The 23,314-nt window shown below is 35.0% G+C and overlaps 1 protein-coding gene across 1 annotated transcript in view; it reads right to left on the reverse strand.

Annotated features, from left to right (window-relative positions):
* LOC125672078 (uncharacterized) overlaps positions 1 to 21,271 on the reverse strand; it is a 32,756-nt gene extending 11,485 nt beyond the window's left edge. Inside the window, exons 1-12 of the mRNA XM_048908176.2 lie at positions 19,914 to 21,271; positions 19,543 to 19,620; positions 18,634 to 18,728; positions 18,379 to 18,447; positions 14,883 to 14,955; positions 14,307 to 14,374; positions 9,623 to 9,698; positions 9,260 to 9,365; positions 4,244 to 4,337; positions 3,398 to 3,542; positions 1,405 to 1,677; positions 191 to 346 (exon numbers count right to left, since the gene is read on the reverse strand). Coding sequence (XP_048764133.2) covers positions 191 to 346; positions 1,405 to 1,677; positions 3,398 to 3,542; positions 4,244 to 4,337; positions 9,260 to 9,365; positions 9,623 to 9,698; positions 14,307 to 14,374; positions 14,883 to 14,955; positions 18,379 to 18,447; positions 18,634 to 18,728; positions 19,543 to 19,620; positions 19,914 to 20,807 — 2,127 coding nt within the window. The 5' untranslated portion in view covers positions 20,808 to 21,271. The remainder of the gene's footprint in view (positions 1 to 190; positions 347 to 1,404; positions 1,678 to 3,397; positions 3,543 to 4,243; positions 4,338 to 9,259; positions 9,366 to 9,622; positions 9,699 to 14,306; positions 14,375 to 14,882; positions 14,956 to 18,378; positions 18,448 to 18,633; positions 18,729 to 19,542; positions 19,621 to 19,913) is intronic.
* Positions 21,272 to 23,314: the final 2,043 nt, after the last annotated feature.

Consider the following 23,314-nt stretch of genomic DNA (forward strand, 5'->3'; position numbering starts at 1 on the left):
ATATAAATTACTTTTCAAACTTTTGCCAATGCCATCCCTGGCTTGGATTTCTCGGGGGGGGGGGGGGGGAATCTCAACCCAAAGTTTGAATTTTTTTTTATTTAAGCAGTCAAACTTTGAGCAAAATCTCAGACTTAAGTCCAAATTCCGACTTCATTTTGTTTGGAGAAATCCAGGCCTGATGTTGTACCTTCCACTCCTCCAGGAGTTTGCGAGCTTGAGAGGCGAGCTGCATACTCTGTAGGCCTTTAGAGGTGGCGTACGACTCCTTCGACACCTGGATATCTTCACTCCAGAAATCTCGCGTGGCGTCCGTGGTGGTGTGTTGAGGAGCCACAGCTTTTATCTAAACGGCAAAACAGACTTAATGCTTCATCACAGGGCAGTATAACTCAACAAAACAGACTTAATGCTTCATCACAGGGCAGTATAACTCAACAAAACAGTCTTAATGCTTCATCACAGGGCAGTATAACTCAACAAATGCTACATGTTGATATCAAATACGGTGTACAGTTCTCTTGAAAAGGTGAAAAATCATTACTAGACTAATTCTGTGCACAAGTTCATTGAGGAAGGTAAGAATCTGATTAAAATAAGCTCTTTGATCCGCTCCGTTATTGTTATGTCGTAATACATTGTATGTTTATTGCAACATAACAATAACAGAGCGGATCAAAGATTTTATTCTAATCAGATTGGGAAGGTAAGAAATCAGGACTAGGTTAATTCTGTGTACCTTGAGGAAGGTAAGAAGTTAGGACTAGGCTAATTCTGTGTACAAGTTACCTTGAGGAAGGTAAGAAATCAGGACTAGGCTAATTCTGTGTACAAGTTACCTTGAGGAAGGTAAGAAATCAGGACTAGGCTAATTGGGTGTACAAGTTACTTTGAGGAAGGTAAGAAATCAAGACTAGGCTAATTCTGTGTACAAGTTACCTTGAGGAAGGTAAGAAATCATTACTAGGTTAATTCTGTGTACCTTGAGGAAGGTAAGAAATCAGGACTAGGCTAATTGTGTGTACAAGTTACCTTGAGGAAGGTAAGAAATCATTACTAGGTTAATTCTGTGTACCTTGAGGAAGGTAAGAAATCAGGACTAGGTCAATTCTGTGTACCTTGAGGAAGGTATGAAATCAGGACTAGGCTAATTGTGTGTACAAGTTACCTTGAGGAAGGTAAGAAATCATGACTAGGTTAATTCTGTGTACCTTGAGGAAAGTAAGAAATCAGGACTAGGCTAATTGTGTGTACAAGTTACATTGAGGAAGGTAAGAAATCAGGACTAGGCTAATTGTGTGTACAAGTTACCTTGAGGAAGGTAAGAAATCAGGACTAGGCTAATTCTGTGTACAAGTTACCTTGAGGAAGGTAAGAAATCATGACTAGGTTAATTCTGTGTACCTTGAGGAAGGTGATCCCCATGAGGAAGATACAGAGGATGTTGAGGAGAGTGAGAGTGAGGCTGATCAGCCCCAGTATCAGCGCCTCGGTGGCCATGTCACAGCTGTGTACCGGCGCGTACTTATTGTTCAGGAATGGTTTACAGCCTAGGGTCTCCGTCGCAGTATAAACTTCCTCCAGATAGGAGACATTTCCAACAGTCATGTTCCTGTAGGCTACGTCTCGGTCCGGGGGACTAACGGCGGATATAATGGAGTACATCCACAACATTCCCTTTAAAAACACAAAATTAATCACCATAACAGAAACAAACATTCCCTTTAAAAACACAGAATTAATCACCATAACACATACAAACACACCCTGTAAAAACACAGAATTAATCACCATAATGCATACAAACACACCCTGTAAAAACACAGAATTAATCACCATAATGCATACAAACACACCCTGTAAAAACACAGAATTAATCACCATAATGCATACAAACACACCCTGTAAAAACACAGAATTAATCACCATAATGCATACAAACACACCCTGTAAAAACACAGAATTAATCACCATAATGCATACAAACACACCCTGTAAAAACACAGAATTAATCACCATAATGCATACAAACACACCCTGTAAAAACACAGAATTAATCACCATAACACATACAAACATTCTTCATCTCTCACAGTGAATCAAGTATCTCACTACCTTTTGTTTAATCAGAATACAATACAGATTCTAGGGTGGATCAAGAGGGGAGGGTTACAAGGGTTGAAACACACCCTCCCTTTAATTGAATATTTTTTTTTATATAAAAAGGTCAGTTTTTGTTATTTTCAGGTCTTCAAACGACCCCCCCCCCCCTTCCTGGGGAGCAGTAAAATTTCCTATTAGAATTGTCATGACTAAAGGATGAACCTCTAGTCATTATTATTTTTAGGCCAGGTATTGTATTGGAATATTTCAGATACTCTATAACAAAACGATGACTCTCTTGCCTTTAGGTCAAAAGGTCAAAGGTAAATGTCACCAACTTACAAAAGGTAACAAATACTCTGTGAGATATCGCTAATATTGAGCTCTAGTAAAATCCGTTTGCAAGAAGAGTCTTTGTACATTGTTTTCTGTAATGAAACCACAAACTAAAGTAACATGTAGGGGACGTAAGGGGCAAGATCAAAAGTTCAATGTCTGACAAAAAACTAAATTCACTTAGCTTTCACCAAGACACCCCCCCCCCCCTTAAAACTAAATATTATGATGAATGTAGAAACTAATCAATTGACAAGTAAAAGGATACAAATATAAACAACACTTTTATCTTTTTTATTGTCTATTCACAAATAAAAGTGTACATTTAAAGCACAGCTGTATTCATTAAAATGCAATATCATTATGTGGTTTTTAACAGTCATTTGTCTTCTTTCTTTTTCCACTGAAGTAAAATGGATGTCAGATGACAGAAACTTACTGGAGGTTTCATCCCCCCTCCCCCTAACTATTTGAATTTAGATTTTTATCCAACATCAATCTTTTGATCTCGCCTCTAAATTTGCTGAATTATCTCGTTAGTGATCTCAGCTCTAAATTTGCTGAATTATCTCGTTAGTGATCTCGCCTCTAAATTTGCTGAATTATCTCGTTAGTGATCTCGCCTCTAAATTTGCTGAACTATCTCATTAGTGATCTTGCCTCTAAATTTGCTGAATTATCTCGTTAGTGATCTCGCTTCTAAATTTGCTGAATTATCTCATTAGTGATCTCGCCTCTAAATTTGCTGAATTATCTAGTTAGTGATCTCGCCTCTAAATTTGCTGAACTATCTCGTTAACATTCACTTCTACTTGTGATACTTGAGTTTAATTTCATGGTTTTCATTATCAATACAAACACAGTATGCACTAGATAATCATTATCAATACAAACACAACATGCACTAGATAATCAGTAAATTCAGTGTACAGAAGACAATCAGGACTGTTGTACTTACAGCATTGACAGCTGGGGGGAGGAGAGAGGCTGATATAGCCACACCCACCAATGATCCAGCATTCCCTCCCAGTACAGACAAAGCCACACCCACTCCAGAAGGCAGGGCAATGAACACACCCACCCACAAACCTCTGACTACACCCCTGAAAAATGATAAACCATTCCATCAATAACAAACTCGTGTTGCTTTTTAATCAGCTGTTACAAGAAAAATGCAAGCCGGAAATATTATGCACGAAGCCAACGTACTTGCAAAAGATATGGACCAGCATGATGCTTTTGTGAAAGACAAACAGATGGATGTACTGAGAAGCTATCTACATATTAAATACATTTACATACAAATTTACATACATACCATCATCAGAAACCACAAGTTTTCTCTCCATTCAACCTGGGTTGAATGCAGTTTAACGGAGAGAAAACCTGCGGGTTCCGACAATGCATACATACATACATAAATACGTTACATAATACATATATAATATATATACAATACATATATATACCTATATATAACATACATTGCACACATACATATTTGTAAAGTAAAACATGGTTAGGTATAGCAAACCTCCAGGGCCTGTGAAAAATAATTCATTAATAACTAAACTTCGTTAATATATATATATATATATATATATATATATATATATATATATATATATACACACACACACACACACATACACACCTCTCATAGGGGAATGAATACCACTTCGCAATAAGCGTGAATTCATTATAAGCGTGAAAATTCATTATAAGCATGTTTTACTGTATTTATATCACACAATACATTTAGACAGTATCAGTTGTTGCTCACCCCGTAAACAATTTAACATACCTCGCCTTCATTTCATTGGTCGGCCAGCTGTCTGTACTTCCCCAGTTAGCTCCCCTGTTAGACACTGATCCACTGATAATTCCAAACAACAAACCTGCCAATCAAGCACATTAATACAGTCAGACCTCAATATCTCAAAGTCACATGGTTAAACCTCAATATCTCAAAGTCACATGGTTAAACCTCAATACCTCGAAGTCAAGGGAACAGTTAGACCTCAATATCGCAAAGTCACATGATTAAACCTCAATACCTCGAAGTCAAGGGAACCAAGCACATCAATACAGTCAGACCTCAATATCTCAAAGTCACATGATTAAACCTCAATACTTCGAAGTCAAGGGAACCAAACACATCAATACAGTCAGACCTCAATATCTCAAAGTCACATGATTAAACCTCAATACCTCGAAGTCAAGGGGACCAAGCACATCAATACAGCCAGACCTCAATATCTCAAAGTCACATGATTAAACCTCAATACCTCGAAGTCAAGGGAACCAAGCACATCAATACAGTCAGACCTCAATATCTCAAAGTCACATGGTTAAACCTCAATACCTCGAAGTCAGGGGGATCAAGCACATCACTACAGTCAGACCTCAATATCTCAAAGTCACATGGTTAAACCTCAATACCTTGAAATCAAGGGAACCAAGCACATCAATACAGTTTGACCTCAATATCTCAAAGTCACATGATTAAACCTCAATATCTCAAAGTCACATGGTTAAACCTCAATACCTCAAAGTCAAGGGAACAGTTAGACCTCAATATCTCAAAGTCACATGGTTAAACCTCAATACCTCGAAGTCAAGGGAACCAAGCACATCAATACAGTTAGACCTCAATATCTCAAAGTCACATGATTAAACCTCAATACCTCGAAGTCAAGGGAACCAAGCACATCAATACAGTTAGACCTCAATATCTCAAAGTCACATGATTAAACCTCAATATCTCGAAGTCAAGGGAACCAAGCATATAAATAGTTAAACCTAAGTGTCTCAAAGTCAATGGGACCAAGCACATAAATAGTTAAACCCCAATATCTCGAAGTCAAGGGGATCGAGCACATCAATACAGTCAGACCTCAATATCTCAAAGTCACATGGTTAAACCTCAATACCTCGAAGTCAAGGGAACCAAGCACATCAATACAGTTAGACCTCAATATCTCAAAGTCACATGATTAAACCTCAATATCTCGAAGTCAAGGGAACCAAGCATATAAATAGTTAAACTTAAGTGTCTCAAAGTCAATGGGACCAAGCACATAAATAGTTAAACCCCAATATCTCGAAGTCAAGGGGACCGAGCACATGAATACAGTTAAACCTCAATATATTGAAGTCAAGGGGATCGAGCACATGAATACAGTTAAACCTCAATATCCTGAAGTCAAGGGGACCATGTTTAAGTTTCTTCCATCAAAAAGCTTGAATTAACATTTTTGAAATGGCGCGTAGGAATACATATATATAAGAATGAAAACAACATCAAAACTCAAGGCTGTGCGTTTAGGTCAGGAACCATTACTGTGCAGATTTAAATGGATTATACGCCAAATTAAAGGTGCAATGATTAAAAGCTGAATTAGATATAAAGGAAGATAACAAGTGGTGACTGGATTTATGCTGCATTGTGTTGGAGGAGACGTTGAACACTGGTTGTGTCGTTGGAACAGTGGAATGCAACTCGGTTCCATTTCAATATCAAGGAAAAAGTTCAACACCTCTTCATCTAAAACGCACTCATTGACTGGGTCCCATATAACGCAGTTCAATTTCATTAATATTTACCAGATCAGAACTCGCCACTTGCTCCGTCATGTTATTGATCTCGTAAAGCAGACGATTCATACCGGAACTCGTGTAATCTGTCTACTTCTACCAGTAAGTGATCTACGTCATCAAGTTGACTATTCTGTCATGTCATCGCTTATGTATGTTCTTTCTTTAAATTAATTTGTATTTTATTCATATCTTTAGTTGTGCTTATTTATATTACAATGAAAAACAAAAATCAAACGAATGCATGTCGTTATATAAATGCTTGTGTGGAAAATCCCGTTCTATAAATAGCGCTAAAATTAGAACGGGGAAGACACATTCCAGAGAAAAGTAGTCCCGCGTGCTTAGTGCAGATGAACTCCGAACGAAATTTTGACAGAGAAATCAAACAAATTTTTCAACCAATCAGCATCGTTGATAAGTCATCGCTTTAAAAGTTATTAAATGATTTAGGCTTCACTTTCATATTTATAGTTTTTTACCTTGATATAAAATATCTGCGCAAACTGGTGTATTGAACATTGCATTACTGAGTCGTTATTGACTTAACTGTACCCAAACTACGAAACAATTAATGTGTCATACCAAGTAGTAATGAATTATACGTACCCAAACTACAAAACAATTTAACACCATTACCGAGTTGTTATTGACTTAACTGTACCCAAACAATTAACGTGTCATACCAAGTAGTAATGAATTATACGTACCCAAACTACAAAACAATTTAACACCATTACCGAGTAGTTGCCAACTTAAATGTACCTTAACTAAGAAACGATTAACGTGTCATCCCAAGGTCTGCATTGATTTCATACATGCTAAACTCAGCTTACATAATCAAAATCAAGACAGACCAAAATTTCCGACTGATTTCAGGAATGCCTCAAACTCGTGGGTGATGGTAGATGTGATCAACAGAGCAGTGAATTTAAATTGGACTTGTATATTTTGCTCAATTGTAAAGAAGTATATCGTTGAGGAGCAGAATATACAAGTCTGATTTTCATTAGATTGAGTGATACTTGCACTTTTATCTAATTATCCTGTTCATTAGAGTGGCAAATTATCTTGACTTCAATAAAACACAGTAATTTTAAAGGATAGGGTCATTAACTCCACTTCAATAAAACTGGCATAATCCAGATTACAGTGAAACTCAAATATAGCGAACACGAATATAGCGAAATTACAGCTATAGTGGAGTGAAATCGATTTCCCTGGCAAATTTATTCTATATAAAAATCTAAAAATCACCTTTTATAACAAATTTTTTTTTCATTTTAAACTCGTGATTTTTAACAAATCGCTTTCCATTGCCAAAAAGGATCCACACTTATTACGAAATTTCTGAATGCATTTTTTCAAAAGAGGTTTTTAATGCAAAACAATTCTTACACATACGTTTAGCAAATATATTGTCAGTATTGTTTATTATTCCCGTTAATTAAATTTGAAGTTTGATTGCATTTATTTTATCATACATTTCTTTATTTGTGTAAAGTAACAAGTAAATGACAACTGCAATAGATTGTTTGTATGTATTGTGCATAATTTTGTTGACATTTTTCTTTCGACATGTTCTTGCATGACTTAATAATCCATCAAGATGAATTATCATATATATATCAATGTGGATATTTCTAGTATAAAAATACCTCTTCTCGAAAATACATAGGCTTAATTTCTCTTAGAGACAATACAAACGCAAGTACAGTAAAATATCTCTATCTCGAAGTCCAAGGGACCTCAAAAAAACTTCTGAGATATCCAGGGGTTTGAGATATCCAAAATCAATCTTGGATATTTTTTTTTGAAGGAGGAGGATATTTGATGCATAGTATGGGATTTGCATTATAAACAAAAACCCCGTTGCCGTTTCTCAAAGTTTAATACAAGTTGATAAATTAATATTGTGGAATTTCAAAGACAAACATTTCGTATTTCAAATATATATAAACATCCAATTGAATTCACAATGTGTTTCAAAATTAAGATGATCGTGCCTGTATGCTTACTTTAAGTTTACTGATGTCCAAGCTAGACTGGGCTGTAGTTATTGCGTTGTAATGAAAGAACCTATCACGTAAGAAACAAAAAAAGACGGATTTAAAAACAAAAAACTTTTAAATGTTTATTAAAGGAATTTTTGTGTTTTCTCTGTACTAGTTTTAATGATGAAGCATGTGTTATTAAATGCATTATCGTTATTAAGAGCATTACCTTCAAGCGTACTTCGAAAATTTTGTGCGTTTATCTATCCTACATGTTAATGATAGAGCGTGTGTCATTCAAAACACCATCCCTGGAATTGGGTGTGTTAGTTCATAATTGGCGGTGAACTTTAGCCATAATGTTGAAAGGCTTCACTAATCACCCAAGCTGTTGAACCATTTATTGCGACCTGGGTCTACTTGGAAAAGGCAAGCGTGGATTAGCGGTCATTAATTATAATTGATGTAGCCGCGGGTGTGAATGTGTGACTTAACGACGCCAGGTATGGTAAGCAGAGCGGAAAATTGACTGCACTTTGAGATAAACCAGGTGAATTTAGGGTATGGGACCTTGAAAATACTTCGACATAAGCGGAGTATTCGAGATTACCGTGTTTGAAATATCAGAAGTTTTTTTAATTATTTATATAGGGAAAACGGCCAGGACCGGCGGTCGACTTCGACTCAAGCGGGGTATTCGAGATAAACCATATTCGAGATACAGATATTTTACTGTATATCGATTGCTGCTATCTTATACAACTGATATAAATGTAGAACAAATCAGTTTTATAACGAATTTGTTATATTTGAATTATGAATTCGCTATAAACATATAGTGAATTACACTTATAGCGAATTTTTATAGAGTGTCCACAAAAATTCGCTATATCAGAGTTTTACCGGACTGTGTTCAAGATATTGGGGTTTATTTCAATCATTTATGCAGTATGTTTTTATTGGGACTGCACAGTTGCTCCAGAGAAATCCTGGGTTTTCGAGATATCAGTGGTCGAGATATCAGTGGTCGAGATATCAAAGGGCACCTGTACTTAGTTTGTTGTTTGAATTCATTTTATGTAATTTTTTTGGTAATACAGCGTAGTGATTTCTTCAACAGTAACGTAAACATGAACGCTTGCTATATAAAGTGAGTTTGCTGTGAGTGGGTCCCCGAGTTTTGGGGTTCGAGTTACACGAGGCAGAATGTTTAAGGTCTGTGTACTCACCACTGATGACACAGATAAAGAGACCAATCAGTTCATTCTTTATCCCGAGGTTTCTCAGCGACTTGTTCTGCATCACCGTCCCAAAAGTACCCCCGAGGATCGGACCCTGTCAACGGAGCACAAGAGTGTTGTAGTCATGGTAATGCTATTATGATATTTTATGCATAAAACTTTAATCTTGCTCTCAAACATACTGTCAAATGTGGAAAATCATACCTGTAGTTGTGTGTTAGACTGACAGTTTCACAGAAAAGTTAATTTTGTGGAAAAGTTGACAACACCACCACTAATTTTGATCAGAAAAGCTCACTGGTGTCATTGGCTCTGGTGAGTTAATAAAAACTTCTGTAGAGACCAGCTTACCATGAGAGGCGAGACCAGCATACTGGCCACCAGGATGACCGAACTGTTCTCCACCAGACCCAAACAGGCCAGCAAACTGCAATGAAGAAAGTGATAAACAGCATTAAGTCTACATCAATTCATGTCATCAAAATTGTACAATCAGACATGTGCACATATATTATAGAATCTAATGTACTATTTAATCATTTTTTTTGTACTAACTCAGTGAACAGAGTCAGAGATCACACACGGTATTTTTTTTTGGGATGAATTTGAATTACACAACATTGCTGCTGGGGAATCATTTTAATTCGTGAGGGCTAATGTCCATGGGTAAGCAAAATTTTGCTGGTTTAAGGGGACGTAATTCCGTGGGTAAGCGATATGATGTCACTAAGAGAGATGACTCTACTTGGTTTAAAAACAATGTTCGAGGACAAGTAAATTCATGTGTAAGAGTGACCCGTCGAAATCCACAAACATCAATCCCCCAGAAATACTGATGATGCCACAGTATTCAATGTGCTTCAAAAGGCAACTTGAGTGAATTGAATCTGAGTGGAGGATCCGCATTGTTGTAAAGCTGTTGAATTTGAAAGAATTGTCAAAATATTTCTGTGTGGATTTCATTTAAACTGCTGTAGTTGGTGATTAATTGGATATTTTTGTGACCAGTTATGTGCATAATTTGATTGGCAGGTATCATGTTATTTTCACTTAATCTTTTAAACTAACTTGTTTGAAAGCACTGTGCATTGTTAATCTTACATCCTGTTGCAGCTGTCGTTCATTTCATGATATAGAGTACTTAGTTGATCTTGTTAATAAGAGTTTCGCTCTCTGGCAGGTTTGTAAACAAACTATGTAAGATTCACGTATATTTGTGATGTCACCCGCGGAGTAGGAAAACATAGTGTAATAATCAAAATTTATGAAATGGGCGATATCCACTGGATAAATAAATACTTGATAAATAAATATATTTCATAGAAATTGTATCTCAATGACAAATACAACAAGTGAAGGCTGCAGAAATAAGGTCCTGCGAATCACACACGATTTACATTTTATGAATGGTTATTTTCTATTCAATATTTCAATAGGGCTTTTAATAATTCCTAGTCCTAAGATTGGCCATGGTGACTTCTGCATGTGGGCAACTTAATCAAAATACTTTGTCATATGCCGCCAATAGTCATATATTCCCTCCCTTGGTTATAAAATAAGGTACATGTGTATTTGAAAATATTTCCACTGTTTTTGCCTTTGATATCTTTACAAAGGGTAATGATAGCCATTTTCTCATGAATGCGATGCATTTGTGAATAATGCGCTTCTGAATCTTGATAAATATAGCATTTTATTTTAACAGCTGGGAATTCCGGCAGAAATGAAAGTAAAATATTAATATAAGAATTAATTTCATTTTTGAAAATGCATGAGGGTACGAATTGCGAAGCTTCACGTTAGCATACTTTATAAAGCATTTTCTAAACTGCATGGTTATTATGATATTTGATATAGGTGCACATGCATAATTACATATACATTCATGAGATATATTCATGTAAGTAAGTACTAGTGCTAGCTTTATGACTATCATACAATAACTGTTACAATGATGCTCTTATAAACAGTGGAGAAAGGAGGACTTGAACAGGTCAATATGTCACATTTTCTGTTCAGTGTTAATACTTGTGTAATATAAAATAAAATACGTATAATATACATGCATATATAATTATTTATAAGACAATTACATGTATATAATTATTTATATATAATTTATGGGATAAATTACTGATTTTATTACCTGATTGAAATAAATTACTAATTTTATTACTTGATTGAAATAAATTACTAATTTTATTACTTGATTGGAATAAATCACTCATTTAATTACTTGATTGAAATAAATTACTAATTTCATTATAATAAATTACTAATTTAATTACTTGATTGGAATAAATCACTCATTTAATTACTTGATTAGAATAAATTGCTAATTTAATTACTTGATTGGAATAAATCACTCATTTAATTACTTGATTGGAATAAATCAATCTTTTAATTACTTGATTGGAATAAATTACTAATTTCATTCTTTGATTAGAATAAATTACTAATTCAATTACTTGATTGGAAAAAAATTACTAATTTAATACGCAAGATCGTAAATACCGAGTTAGCGGAACTCTCTTGTAAAGAAGTCCGGAAAAGCGTGTCGATCTTGGGCATTTTTTGTTTATTCAAACATGTCATCGGAAGACGATTTAACCTGTGCTTTCCACAATTAAAAGTATTTTTAAATGAAAGGTGTGTAAAAACATCTGCATACGGGAAAAATGAGCTCCTGAATTTAGCTCGTGGAGCTATATGTTTTGACGCAAGCTCTTATCAGCTTTGGGGATTTCCTGGTTGACAGCAGTGGGAAAAAATCCACCACATTTCCATTACAATCTATCATTTGTGGATATTTCTGGGTATTGTTTCTTTCTTGAATCATTACTACAGTCTACTGCAATGCAATGATAGTGCACCATTGTTAAAATCAGGCCTGGAGGTTATAAAACTTTTATCGTACTCATACTCAAACTCAGCCATTTTTGTTTTGGGTATAACTCTGAGCAAGCTTTGAAACATACTCGAAAAATCTTGAGCCATGTACTCCATTTGAGTGTGAGAATGATTTTATAAAAGTTTTATAACCTTCACTTTTGAGTATGTGTACGATTTAGAGAACATAGTTTGTGTCTGAGTATGAGAATGTGCTCAAAAAAGTTTTATAACCTCCAGGCCTGGTGACTCGATCACGACAAAAGTTGCAGAACTGGTATTATTTACCAACATGCCTAAATTCTCGCATACTCTGGGTCTCGCGAGACTTTGAAAGGGGAAAGTAAAGTTTAAAACCAAGACGGAAAAAGTAGTCGCGATCTTGTGTATTACTTGATTGGAATAAATTACTAATTCAATTACTTGATTGGAATAAATTACTAATTCAATTACTTGAGTGGAATAAATTACTAATTCAATTACTTGAGTGGAATAAATTACTAATTCAATTACTTGAGTGGAATAAATTACTAATGCCTTAAAACAGACAGAACAGAGCTTCAAGTGAAAAAAGTCTCCATCATTGTAAAGAGTATTCTCATCTCAACATTAAAAGATGTTCTCTTCTCAACATTAAGGTCGATCGATCCTCATGTGACTTATCAATAATAATGGTTAAAAGTGCAAAAACTATATTAATTTCCATTCAATATAATTAAATTTCAACAATAACCATAGAAAATGTGTATGTTGCCAAATTTTTAAAGATGTCAGACATAAAAAAAAACGGAAGTATATGTTAACATCAGAAAATCACACATTTTCGTTGTACAGAAGAATTAAAATAGATAAAATCTTGTTGAAATGACAAATTTTAAATGTCAACAGTTTAAGAAAACTGTTAATTCATAAATATGTATAAATTAATTGTTGTTATTAGGGAAATCATGCATAATAGACATGCAGTAGAAGAAATACCAGCATAGGAGTTATTGCCCTTGACATTTTTTTAATTATAAAGAATTGATTATCTATAGAAAATATACACTTTTTCAACATCAATAGTTTACCAATTTTTTTTACTTTATGTAGTAAATAAAATTCCTCTGAAGATATATTTCTTTCATGCGCAAAGTTTAATTTGATAAAGATTTTTGCAAAAACCTATGACATCACATGAAGATCGATTAACCTTAAAAGATGTTCTCTTCTCAACATTAAAAGTTGTTCTCCTCTCAACATTAAAAGATGTTCTCCTCTCAACATTAAAAGATGTTCTCTTCTCAACATTGAAGGCATTGTCTTTATTCAATATTCTATTTTGTAACCTCTTGGCCAAAGCTTCGCATCATCTATCTGACACATGATTCCAAAAAGAGAATGTTGGAATAACTATTATCTGAATGACATAAAACAGAGGAAATGTGGACGCTGCAGGAAAACCATTAGATCAGCATGAAGAACAATAACAAAGCTTCAAATTAAAGCTGTCCAGTCAGGGTTAGGATTTACCGTTTTAATTCAGGCAATGGAGAAATTGAAATTCCATGCATATTCTCTGATTTATTAAAATATAAGCATAATAGTTAATATAATTTCAATCTTTTGGGTTGAAGCTTATGACAACAAAGTTACCAGAGAATTGCCGTCTTTCTAAACCCAAATTCTAGAGGAGAAGTGAGAAAAAATGTAATCAACACATAAATTTTAAACATCTCTAGCACCATAACAATGGATGGACCTTACCTACTAAACTACAGTACAACATTATCTACTAAACTACAGTACAATATTACCTACTAAACTACAGTTCAACCTTATCTACTAAACTACAGTACAACATGACCTACTAAACTACAGTACAATATTACCTACTAAACTACAGTACAATATTACCTACTAAACTACAGTACAATATTACCTACTAAACTACAGTACAACCTTACCTACTAAACTACAGTACAATATTACCTACTAAACTACAGTACAACCTTACCTACTAAACTACAGTACAATATTACCTACTAAACTACATTACAACATGACCTACTAAACTACATTACAACATGACCTACTAAACTACAGTACAACCTTATCTACTACACTACAGTACAACCTTACCTACTACACTACAGTACAGTCTTACCTTGCGACAACTATCAGTACCACATAGTCAAATGTAAATTGAGCGTTGTCCCTGACAGTGTTGAAGACCTGAAAAGATGCATTTCAGCTTAATTTATAGTGTTTTGAAATAAAAGTTTTAAAGTGATATGGACTGATGATTTTCACTACTGAGTGTAAAATAACTATAGCATGTACTATCACAGTGAAATTTTTTATTCCCTCGGGGATCCGGGCGAGAATAGGTCCTTAGTACTTCTTGCTTGCAATAATAGGTGACTAAATGGGGCGGTCCTTTGAATGAGACCATAAAAACCCAAGGCCCCATGTCACAGCAGGTGTGACACAATAAAGATCCCTCCCTGCTCAAAGGCCACAAGTGCCGAACATAGGCCTAAATTTTGCAGCAATGGTGACATCTCCATATGAGTGAAAAATTCTCGAGAAGGTGTTAAACAATATACAATTAATCAATCAGATGAATTTTTAATGTAGGTGTTATACACTGTACCTATGACTTTTGATGAGCTACTGGAAGGTCAACCCTACCTAAGTGACCTCTAGGTCATTTCTACCTGGAGCTGAAGGTCATACTTACCTGAGTGACCATCATCCTGGCCTTTATAGATTTCTTAAATGGAGTCTCCCCTTCTTTGTCCTCATTCTCCTCACTATAAACAATAACATATATATAGTGGTTATATTAAACAATATATAAATATAAAGTGTATATATTACATTCCTCACTATAAACATAGGGCATGTATCATATAGCTCACTGTAAACGTTATTCAGGGCATGTATTATATTCCTCATTAAACAATATAATCCCGTGGGGATCCAGGTTCGAATACTGTGGAAGTATCATTGTTCGTGGGGGATTGATGTTCCTGGATTTCATGAGTCACTTTTACCCATGAATTTCCGTGTCCTCAAACATTTCTTTAACCCAAGTAGACTTATCTCTCCTAGTAACATCATATCGCCTACCCACGAAATTACGTCCCCACGAACCAGCATAATTTTGCTTACCCACCAACATTGGCCCCCACGAATTAAAATGATTCCACAGTAGGTCCACAGTGCCCCTTGCTTATCACAAGAAGCGACTAAAGGGGGCAGTCCTTCGGATGAGACCGCAGAAACCGAGGCCCCGTGTCATAGCAGGTGTGGCACGATAAAGATCTCTCCCTGCTCAAAGGTCATACACATTGAGCATAGGCCTAAATTTTGCAGCTCTTCACCAGCAGTGGTGACGTCTCCATACGAGTGAAATATTCTCGAGAGGGACGTTAAACAATATACAGTTAACTAATATACAGTGCATGTATCATACATGTACATCTCAATGTAAACAATATACAGGGTATGTATCATACATGTATATCTCAATGTAAACAATATATGCTCCTTACTGAAATTATACAGAGAAATATATATGTGTATTAATTCCGTTTTTCTTATTAGGCTAACAGTGATTTTTTTGGGGGCCAAAATGCCACCGATATTCGGCTGTTTTCCCTCACTAAAATTAGCTATTTTTCCCAACTGTTTTACCAATTTCAAATCTAGGGAAATTAGGCCATTTCAAAAATAGGTTACCGTATATTGCTGACAAAGAGTAAATACGTTTTTTTCTTCAGTTTTATTCTCTAAACCACTGCACATGCAAAGGGTTTTGTAAAGAATATGTAGAACAATAGAGGCATCCATATAAGCAGATATGCAGCGAAGTATATAGTTTCCAGATACACATTAGGCCAATACTGTTGACAATTTAGTTTGACCGCCATTATTAGGGTCAGGCTAAGTACAGGAAGTGGCCAACAGTATAGAGTTTTACTAAAATCAGAAAAATGCAAACAGGAGAGATATTCTGGAAACTTGATTATTACACTGTAATATAATATTTACAAGATTATGGGTACAAATGCTGGTGAATTAATAATTTATTATTTTCTTTATGAAATTAGACAATAAGTATTTCTTAGAAAAAGTAAATAATATCTATACAAGGTGTGACTTCCAATATATATTTAATGTTAAATAATGATTTATTTTATGATTTTAAATCAGATCTGAAATAAACCTTGTTATTTGATTATTTTATGCATCTTTACCATTTTAATTTACTTTGAATGATTTTTCCCAATTTGAGGAAAATGTCGCTAATTTTTCCCAATTCAAAAGGAGGGGTGATAGTTTGAAAAACAAAAAAAAAATCACTGGCTAATCAGGAAGTTTCTACATGTATGGATTAGTAGGAGGGCTGGGAAAACTTAGCTGCCATTACATTAGGCATAAATAGCTGAAGAAAGTTTTTAGTATTGGACAACTTAATCTGTTAGTGGACATCACGAAGACATGCTATAGATGACATGATGTTATGAGAATATTGTTAGTATGATGAATATCTTATTAAGTATGATTATTTTCTCCGTACTGTACCAGCATGCAAATCCGATTAGCTAGTCATAACTCATTCCGTAGGTTACATGACCTACTTAGCCAATGCATTTCATTCCTCAACACTGAACTGAAAATGTCTAACTTGTGTGTTAAAAAAGAACAGAAACCTTTTCCAGGTTGTAGGTTTTACACATGGACACTAGTTCAAAGTTCCCGAAAAGAGCCGGTCCACTAGGCATCCCCAGTCAATTCTTAACATTACAGACAGAATTTAAAGTTTATTGGTCCAAATGTTCATCAAATTTAAGAACATACCCGATGTTTCTGTCCAAAATCATCTTTTTTTATTTCTGAAAAGGTTGAAATCTTATAATGTAGTAATATTGCCATACTTCATCCATCAGTCTGGGTAACAAAGTGCTTAGATCACCTAACTTAAGTAATGCAGGGGTCCAAAGTTCGATACCCGATTGCTACAAATATTTTTCTCTCCTTCTTTGCTACATTAATGTCCAGTTAAGAGCTGACTTTACATTTTTACTTACAACAACAAGCAACTATCAAAATATGCTAACTCTAAAACAGACCCCAAGATTTTTTGTAGAAATGAGATAGAATGCAAGTGAATTATGCGTGAAATGTCATATAAAATTATTTATCATAGAAAAATGTTGCATATATACTAAAATCCCAATGCTTTTATACCAATGAACATTTCCAAAATCACAAAACATATCATCTGCTACGATCAATAAATACTACAAGGAACATAACCACATGATCCTATCGTTTATGTGGAAAAACTCAGAATCAGTTCCTCGGTAGAACTTGGCAGTAGTCCAGATTCTGAGACAGCAGACGGGTTCTGTCATATGATACAGAGATGGACAGTCATTCTGAGGACAGAAATCACATTCTACCAGAAGTTGCTTTAGAAATTGAAAAAGAACTTGCTTGAAATACACATAAAGTTTTAAACACGATGTAAACTTGTATCACTGATATTCACAAGCCATTTCAATCATTGTTTAATGTCAAATACAAATTTTAATTGCTTGGTAATTTGTAAAAAATTTATAGGACAACTGTCCTATAGATTATAAGACAACTGTCCTAGGGATTATAAGACAACTGCTCTATAGATTGTGACCAGTTTTCGGGAACTCTGCTAGTGATGGATTTACACTACTAGACAACATAGACAATAGTGTGTTTACCAGCCTACCTTATCTCACTCCTGGAGACCATGAAAAAGATTGCAAAACAGAAAGAAAGGATGTCAACAAATACTGATCATATGGACATATGCAATGAAAGAAAATAGGATGCATGCAAGAAAAGACTTTCCTTTGCAAAGAAACAACAGGAATGAGTTCTTTATCAACTTTCAATGTCAACATGATAGATAAAAAAAGGGGTGGGGAGGGGTGTACAGTATGTATGAAATGAATTGGATTTCAGATATAAATTGATGTATTTTTGATACAGTAACGAGTATTAACAAGATGAAATTGGATTAAAGAATATTTTAAGCTTTTTTTAAAATTGCGATTACTTATGAAATAAATCATGTAAAATTCTAATCGAGTAACACTTTACAACCAAAGAGAGATTGTTTTAACATAAATCTGTTATAAAATCTGTGTGATTAATTCATTTTTAATTAATTATTTTTAATGTGTTACCCCTCTTCATCCGTCTCCTCTGCGGTGTCTGTGGGAATGTTACCACGATATATACTGGCCGGGAAAATACTGAAATGAGGAATTGTATAAAGATATCTGCTCAGGTTGATTAAAAAAACTTTAAATCATGTTGCATGCCAATATACTACAAATGCAACTAACATATCTTTCACCATGTGCACAATTTCATAACTATTAATATATGAATCATTGTTTTGTGTACTTCGTCATCATTATGCGTGCTCTGTTCCTGACCTTATTGATGTCCCCTGTTTGTCTCCTACATTCTCCTTGGCTAGCTGATTAAGGATATTTTCACATCGTTCTCCACCTTCATCAACAAATATTACCTGTGATGAAAAAGAACAAGATGTGTTTGTAAAACAATGATGCCCCCATATGGCAGCAAAGTTGATAATGGTCAAGGTTAAAGTTTTTCAGAAGTAGGTCAAACCCCACAGTCACAAGGTCAAACATTTTGTTACCAAAAGAAAGGTCTTGTCACAAGAAATACTCATGTAAAATATGAAAGTCCTATCACCATCCATTCAAAAGTTATGGCCAAAATTAGAGGTTTTATAGACAGACAGACAGATTCTCTTCATAGATACACCTTCACACCAGCTGGTACATTTCATAAAATTTGCACATCCAAATTTTCCATGTAGAGTTTCTTCTCAGTCAAATTGCATCTTTTCCTTCAACACTGTATGCTTTTGACATGTCCCCTCTACAATTTCTTCAGCTATACACAACACATTTTTAACCAGAGAGCTACAGGTCTACAACAACAGAACTGCTGAGCTGTGTCACTATTCACTACAGGGATAATTCAAGTTTTAATGGACAATTCACTGTCTGAAATAAAAATAAAATTGGCTGGAATTTGTTTAGAGACTATATATCCTTTAATGGGTGTATGACATGTGCATGGCATAGGGCATCCCTTCCCTACTGCAATCCCATCAAATTTGATCTGAGCATTTTCAAAGCATATATGTCAGACGGGAGCTTAAAATACAGAGATCATTTCAACAAACATTGAAAATTCTGGGGGTTTTCCTTTCCCCAAGAATCAACACTTCTAAGATGAGTGTTTTCAATCAATAAGGGAATAAAATAACTATGATCTTAAAAGTTCCTGGATCCACAAGAAGCACTTACCTGGTAAAAATTTCCATTATCTGTCTCTTGAATAGAAAAGTTATCGATAGAAAAATTTCCTATAACCCTCTTCACAACCTGTGTGTACAAAGATGAGAAGTTTTAATACAACTTGTTTACAAAGCCAAATTCATTGCTTAGAAAGACAAAAAGAATATACAAGTAATTCTGTCATCAACAAACCCTCTAGACAGGCTTTGTGTGATGTCTTAATTATTGGATTTTGTTATGTTCATTATGGTCCGTTTAATAAATACGAAACATTATTTCAAAAAATGAAGATGTGTATTTCAAATAAGTACCTTACTTAGATTATTCAATAGGTTTACGCACTTTACAGAGAAATCTGTCTAAATTAATACATTGTATACCTCAATTAATGGCTCTTCCTCCAAAAAACTGACAGTTTCAAAGTCTTTAGTTTCTACAGCCGAGAGTCTGTCATCAGACAGGGACTTTGGCACTGAGAGTTCTGTATGCAGTGCTGGTGCCGAGTTTGAGTTCCCTTGCTGCACAAGTTGTCTTTGTTTGTTTTCTGTGTCTGTTTTAAGACTATCCTCTGCGGCTGCCTCAACTGTGAAAGTCTTTTTCGGGGGTGGCACACTCTGCTCACTGTTATCTTCAGCAGCCCTGCCGCCCACATTTCCTTGTTTGCCTGGCTCCATGGTTTTTGTTGCATCATTTCCCTCCTGTTTGACATTGTGAACCTGTGGTTTGTCATTAGGTATTACTGTCTCTGCAGATAATACACCCTGCGCTGTGTTTTGTGCTGTTGTACCCAGGCCTGTTGATTCACCATCTTTTCTAATTTCTACACCACCATTGACAATACTTAGATCCCGAGTTTTACCCACATCTTTACCATGTACAGTTATCCCCCGAGTCCCGGTTGAAGTACCCTCTTCCCTGACTGGAGGGCTATCACCAACCTCCCCCTCCGACTTCGGTACTTCACCCCCCTCTGATTTCGGTACTTCACCCCCCTCTGACTTCAGTACTCCGCCCTCCTCCACAGACTGTGAGCCGTCATCCTCCCCAAAATCCCACTCATCGTCAACCTCTGCTCCTGGTTTGTCCCCCTTTTGATCTGACTCTGGTTTTTCTGTCTTCGTTGGATCAGCATTGCCGGAACTTCCCTGATCGGCGTCCTTGGAAACCTCCTCGACCTCATTGTCAACCTTCTTCCTGTTTTCGTTGCACTCTGGCTTTTCTTCAGAGTTTTTCTCGGCTTTTGGAATCCTGACAACAAACAGGAAGGACGTCATTTCTTAAATTCTTACATTCCGCAGTGGCGATGGAGCATTGAAATCAGCAAATTCGCATGTTGTGTGTACACAGATTTTATGCAGGGTGGATTCTCGGGTGGCTAGGAACGGCAGTAACCATTAGTTCAATAGTTAAACTAGTTGAACTTGGACTAAGTTTTTTAAGTTCGAAGCTCCTTTTACAAATTGTCAATGTCGATGTATATCTTTGCATTGGCCGTGGAATTGTCCGTATTACTAAACGTCTTTGAAACTTCTAGTATATTTAAGTCAACACCGGCCGGATGCAAGATTTCCGGAGTGTCTACATGTTTTCGTTGTTTAGCTTTATATCTGATTTAGTTTACTTCATTTACATTTCATGGAGCGGGTTGTGTGTGTGACATGTTTTGGGATTTTTTAAAGATTCATAACTGAGAAAAGATTCGGGTCTATTCTTTCTTTTATAATCTGTTAAAAAAAAAAAGAATTATTATTATTATATTTTGTAATGTATCAATATATATGTGTATCTATGTATGGCTAGCAACACATTCTTATATAATGTGCTTTAGTGCCAATAAAGAATTGAATTGAATTGAAATTAAAAATACACAGTCCTCAAAACTTTATCTTGTTTGGCCCTGTGACCAAGAAGATATAACTGTTATTGCATTAAGTCAACTATTTCAATCAGCAATGCTTTAGTTGTTTGTTTGTTTTTTGGTTTGTTTTTTTGTTTGGGGTTTTTTTTTGTTGTTTTTTTTTTTGTTGTTTTTTTTTTTTTTTGTACACAAGAGAGAGAGAGAGAGAGAGAGAGAGAGAGAGGGAGAGAGAGAGAGAGAGAGAGAGAGAGAGAGAGAGGTGGCCTTGGTCCAGAGTCAAAGAAATTCTTGTGTCCGCATCCCGTTTCTTTTCCTAATCAAGTTTGTGATTGATTAAGCACACCCAGAACTGCTAGTAAAATTAAATACTAGTATTTTACTATTTAATATACTTCTATTCTAGCATTTCTACTGTAAAGTATTTCATGTACAAATTCAAATGCTCAATTAGCGCTAAATACTTTCAGTATCTTTTTTATCATACTGAATTTCGTAACCTTACTAGAACTATCGTGACATTCAGTACAGAAGTTATCATTTTTTGATCATTTTATCAGAACCAGTGTGGATCATCTTTCCTTTGCGTCCCTTCGATAATTTTCCCGGTCTCGTTTTGAGATGTCACCAACTGTGGATAAGGTCATATTATTCAAGACTAGAAATCAGTTTCAGAAAAGAATCTTCAATTTCGTTTTTTCAACGAAATGAATAAATTTAAAAAAACAAACAAAAAAAAAACCCACCCCAAAACAACAAATTAGAAGTATATACTATTTACAGAAAATGCCTGTTGTTGCACTTAGTCTCTTTACGATCTTCATATTTTATTACAACTATTTCAAACAAGTTTTACAACTTGTACATATCAATGCTTCTCGTCGGCTCCTGGATCCGCCCCTGGTAGTGGTAAAATTATGGTCCAAACTATGTAATGTTGGTATACGGGGAAAGTTACTTCAAATAATGTTAAAGGACACATCGCATGTTTTTAAACTTTTTAATTTTTTCAGCAAAATTAATTCATTTCATGCCTAAAACTACTTTACATGTGTTTTAAATGAAACAGTTTGCGTAGTTTTCGAGTTTGAAAGCGATGAAATTCAAATCTTGCGATATGCATGTGTTAGATTTGATGGATTTTTGAGTAAATATTTCAATAACGAAACTGGGATTATGCAAGGTGAAGTGCTATCACCCATACTTTTTGCTTTATGTGTAAATGATTTTGAAATAAGTTGTATACGTGGAAATTGTGCAAGTATAGCATTACAATTAATTAATATTTTTCTTTTAATGTATGCCGATGACATGGTGATTTTGCTGAGACACCAGATGGTTTGCAGGAAATGTTGAATGCATTACATGTTTACACAAAAGATTGGAATTTGACTGTGAACATATCAAAACCAAAAGTTGTTATTTTTAGAAATGGGGGCATTATAAAGAATAATGAAAAATGGATTTATGATAATCAGAATAATGAAGTTGTCAATAATTGTAACTATTTGGGAATGTTGTTTAAGAAAATGTTTACAAACACAAAAGCATTTGGCAAAACAAGGGTGAAAGGCGTTGTTTGCAATATCTAATACATTGAAAAGCCATTACTTTAATGTAGAAACACAATGTTCTGTATTTGATACTTATGCATAGAGCATTCTTTCATATGCATGCGAAATTTGGGGTTATCACAAGGCAGCTGATGTTGAAAAGGTTCATCTTATGTTTTGTAAACAGTTATTGGGAGTGAGTAAGCGTACAAATAATAATGTTATCTATTGTGAATTAGGACGGTTACCTCTTATATGTCAGAAGAAAAATGTGCATTTTTAAATACTGGTTAAAACTTAGAAATACAAATAACTGTATTTTAAAAGAATGTTTTGATTACATGATTTTGAATAACGACAGTTGGGTTATAAG

Source organism: Ostrea edulis, chromosome 4 (assembly GCF_947568905.1).
Source record: "Ostrea edulis chromosome 4, xbOstEdul1.1, whole genome shotgun sequence".
Classification (NCBI taxonomy): domain Eukaryota; kingdom Metazoa; phylum Mollusca; class Bivalvia; order Ostreida; family Ostreidae; genus Ostrea; species Ostrea edulis.